Source organism: Symphalangus syndactylus, chromosome X (assembly GCF_028878055.3).
Source record: "Symphalangus syndactylus isolate Jambi chromosome X, NHGRI_mSymSyn1-v2.1_pri, whole genome shotgun sequence".
Classification (NCBI taxonomy): Eukaryota; Metazoa; Chordata; class Mammalia; order Primates; family Hylobatidae; genus Symphalangus; species Symphalangus syndactylus.
Genome location: NC_072447.2, coordinates 107,418,803 through 107,422,694, shown reverse-complemented (window position 1 = coordinate 107,422,694; position 3,892 = coordinate 107,418,803). Strand labels below are relative to the sequence as shown.

Genomic DNA, 3,892 nt, shown 5'->3' with positions numbered 1-3,892 from the left:
TTTTTCTCTATGTTTTATTCTAGAAGTTTTCTAATTTGAACTTTTACATTTAGGCCTATGATCCATTTTGAATTAATTTGTGTATAGTATAGATAAAAGGCAAGGCTCCTTTTTTTCCTTTAAGAATTCTGTTATTTCAGCACCATTTGTTTAAAAGACTATACTTTCCATATCGAATCACTTTGACATCTTTGTCAAAAATTAATTAACAACATGTATGGGTCTATTTCTGGACTCTATTCTGTTCTATTGATCTACAGGTCTATGTTTACTACTACACTAACTTTATTATTACACCTTAAGTCTTGAAATAATATAATGTAACCCTCAAGATTTGTAGGATATTTTAAAAAAATTATTTTTCTATTCTAGGTCCTTTGCATTTTCAAATAAATTTATGAGTACATTTGTAATATTTATCTAGTAGCTGCAACCTTCTTAAAATCAATTCTTACTCCTATAGTAGGTTTACCGTAGATGTCTCTGGATTTCCTAAATACATGATTATTTTATCTTTAAATAAAGACATACTTATCATTTGAACCAGAAATTTGTGAAAAAGGTCTTTTTTTTCCTTTTAGTTATGAAAACCCAACAAGGCTCTGTAGCACTACAACTCACTAGCTCATTTCATAGAAGGGCCTCATGTGTCCAGGGGCCCCTCAGAATGGGAGCCATCAGCTGCCCTGTCCTTTTCCAAGTTCTAAAAAAGCAGCTGCGTGTAGAGTCTATATTTATATAATGATTTAACAGGACAGGTGGTTGGGATATTTTGCCCAACTTTAATCCCGTTTTTCAAGTAAAAATAACTTTTTTTCCTTTCTAAAGCAGTATATTTTTTGTTTCATACAAAGAAATAATACAGAAAGGTATTAAGAATGAGAAAAGCCTACTCTCTTGTGCTCCTTTCCTGATACACCTCTTCCACTCATTTTAGTGGAGGGAAAACGGAGAATATTGGTAGAAGAGAGGACAGAATGAGGTAGGCAGGCAGAAGGAAGCGAATCCTGGGAGCCAAGGGCAGAGAGAGGCAAGTCCCCAGAGAAGTGGGAATGGCCAACAGCTCCCTGAGACGATACCTTCCGTCCTTCCTGGGCAGGCAGGGGAAGTCTCAAGAATATACAGAGAAGGGAGAGTGGCAGGGCCCAGGCAGGGGATGTTAAAAGGGACTCCCGGTGAGGATGGGGGCGGGCCCGAAAGCACCAACTGACTCCGGGCTGCAGGAGGGGGCGTGGGACGGGGGCGGAGCCGCTGGCGATGACAACAGCCACACGTGATCTGCCAACACTGAGTCTTACCTCGCTGTGGCTTCCGAGCCGCCGTCGCTCGCTCCCTTCTCGGCAGTGGTACCTGTTCCCGGTGGCCCTGAGGACGTGCGGGCCAGGTACGGCCCCGAAAGTAGGAAGAGGAGGGGGAGCAGGTAAGGGACCCGGAGGGGGTCCCTGGGGTTGGTGTGGGGGAGCGGCCCCGGCCTGCGGATGCCCCACCTCCGGGGAGCCGCGCGGAGACGCAGCCGGTCCACGATGCAGCCCCGGGGCCCCGCCGCGGGACCGCGAGCCTTGCGTGAGCGGAGGGGTGTCCGGCCCCGCGGGAGCCGGCGATCCTGAGGCTACGACCCTTCTGAAGCACCTGCCTTCGTCACCAGCACAAGCTTTTCCGACACCCCTGCTCCGCCCTTCTTGATGCAGAAAATGGTGGTCAGCTTGGGGGGCGGGGCGGCTGAGGCGGGGGGCGAGGGCGGCTAGGAGGGCCCGGGCCCGGCGTGGGGAAGGGGCCGGGTGGCGGCGGGTCCTCGCTAGCGTTCCGCTGCAGCAGCCCCCACTCTTCCCACCCCGGCCGTCTGCAGGTCTGCGGGGCCAAGTGTCGCGGCGACGCACCTCACGTCGAGAATCCGGAGGAGGAGACTGCAAGGATAGGCCTAGGTCGGTGCGAGGGACGGTGGTGGGGAGGGGGTCAGAACATGAGGAAAGCCCAGTCTGAGACCCCAATCCGTGCCGTCACTCCCACACTTCGCAATCCCCCACCCCCACCCCTTCTTCGTCCTCCATTTTGGTGCCTGCAGAGGCCTGGAGATGGATCTGCAGAGAAGATGGTGGGCTTTGCGGGAGAGAAGGGCACGGACTGGCCCCCCTCCCCGCCCCGAGAGTACACGGGGTCTCTCTGGTGGAAAAAAAAAATGAAATTTAAAAAAGGCCTTTGAAATCCAGGGCTCTGAATTTTGAAAGGTGGGTAGTTGGGCCTCTGTCCTCGGTGCTGATCAGTTCACCAAGAATTGAGTCCATTTTCTGTCTGTCTCCTAGGAGTAATGGAGTCCAAAGAGGAACGGGCGTTAAACAATCTCAACGTGGAAAATGTCAACCAGGAAAATGATGAAAAAAAAGAAAAGGAGCAAGTTGCTAATAAAGCGGAGCCCTTGGCCCTCCCTTTGGATGCTGGTGAATACTGTGTGCCTAGAGGAAATCGTAGGCGGTTCCGCGTTAGGCAGCCCATCCTGCAGTATAGATGGGACATAATGCATAGGCTTGGAGAGCCACAGGCAAGGATGAGAGAGGAGAATATGGAAAGGATTGGGGAGGAGGTGAGACAGCTGATGGAAAAGCTGAGGGAAAAGCAGTTGAGTCATAGTCTGCGGGCAGTCAGCACTGATCCCCCTCACCATGACCATCACGATGAGTTTTGCCTTATGCCCTGAACCTGATGGTTTCCCTGAAGTTAATAGGGAGACCCCTGCTTCCTAAACTTACACATTTGTGGTGTACCTTTGTCGTAAACGTTTTGATGTTACCTATTTCTTGTGGGTCTCCTATTACCAGCTTCTAACTGAATGTTGTTTTTGACCAGGTTTGTAAGTTTCTGTCAGCAGGGGAGTTTTACCTATTGCATGGAAAGATGCTCATTATATATTGTGAAGTTAATAAAACAGTTTTAAAAAGCATTCTCTACATTCTTTTTTACTTTAAATCTTAAATGTGAACATAAACAGTCATATATATACATATATATATACACATATATATAGTAAATAGTGTTTATCTCTGTGGTAGAATTAAGAGGGAGTTTATTCTTGCTTATCCATAATTTCTTATTTTTCAAAATGGAACACGTATTACTGATAAAAAGCAATGTGACCACCTTATAAAAGCAATGCGAACACTTACTAAACACTTGTGACAGAATCTCAATTTTAGCTTGCTTCTGGGATCTCTTTTTAGAAATGTAAGAGACACATCTCTTTGAAGATCATAATATTTATCAGTAAGATGAAGACAACCACCTCCCAGGCTTGTTGTATGGACCAGATAAGGTAATGAGGTTGTGAGCTTTCTCCCAAGTTCTTGTTCTTACTGACATGCATGACCCAACACTTTAGATATTCCCTTCTGTTATTAGAGGAAATTTCCAAGGTGAAGTGTTCCCTATATTCACAAGTCCAGTGGGCTAAGGAGTAGGTACTTTCATTCCTCTGCTGCTGTGCTCTATTCTCATCATCTCCCTTGGGTATTACTCTGTCTGCTAGGTTTTGCTCCCTACACTGGCTCCTACCACTGCAGATGTTCAGAAATCCTCAAAGTGAGAAAGTCCCACCAATTTCTCTGGAATTTCCAGTGGATTGAATCCTTGCTCTACTCTACAAAAGAGTGGACAAATCCCCTCTCTCTGCTTTGTTTCATGGAAAAACATTGTCTGTCTAGATCTTTCCTTACAGGTAGTTCTCTCCCAGGAAACCTCCTCCTCAGTATAGCAGACTGCAAGATGTGTGAGGAAACACAGCCAACTTTCAATCTGAGATAGTCCCACCTCATACCAGCTCACATTTACCTGAAATCCATGAATGTACAGAATTTTGTTATCTATACAGAGTTGGACATCAGGAAATCACTTAGTGAATCAA

The 3,892-nt window shown here is 46.6% G+C and overlaps 1 protein-coding gene across 4 annotated transcripts; it reads left to right on the top strand.

Annotated features, from left to right (window-relative positions):
- Window positions 1–1,258: 1,258 nt before the first annotated feature.
- BEX2 (brain expressed X-linked 2) lies at window positions 1,259–2,935 on the top strand. Of its 4 annotated transcripts, none has more exons than XM_055268812.2 (3): window positions 1,259–1,694; window positions 1,847–1,922; window positions 2,301–2,935. In XM_055268812.2, the coding sequence occupies exons 1-3, from the start codon at window positions 1,683–1,685 to the stop codon at window positions 2,690–2,692; spliced, it is 480 nt and encodes a 159-aa protein (XP_055124787.1). In that variant the 5' UTR covers window positions 1,259–1,682; the 3' UTR covers window positions 2,693–2,935. The 4 variants fall into 4 exon arrangements, with proteins under 4 accessions (XP_055124787.1, XP_055124786.1, XP_055124790.1 ...); XM_055268811.2 differs by having other exon boundaries at window positions 1,259–1,697; XM_055268815.2 differs by having other exon boundaries at window positions 1,261–1,384.
- The last annotated feature ends 957 nt before the right edge of the window (window positions 2,936–3,892 follow it).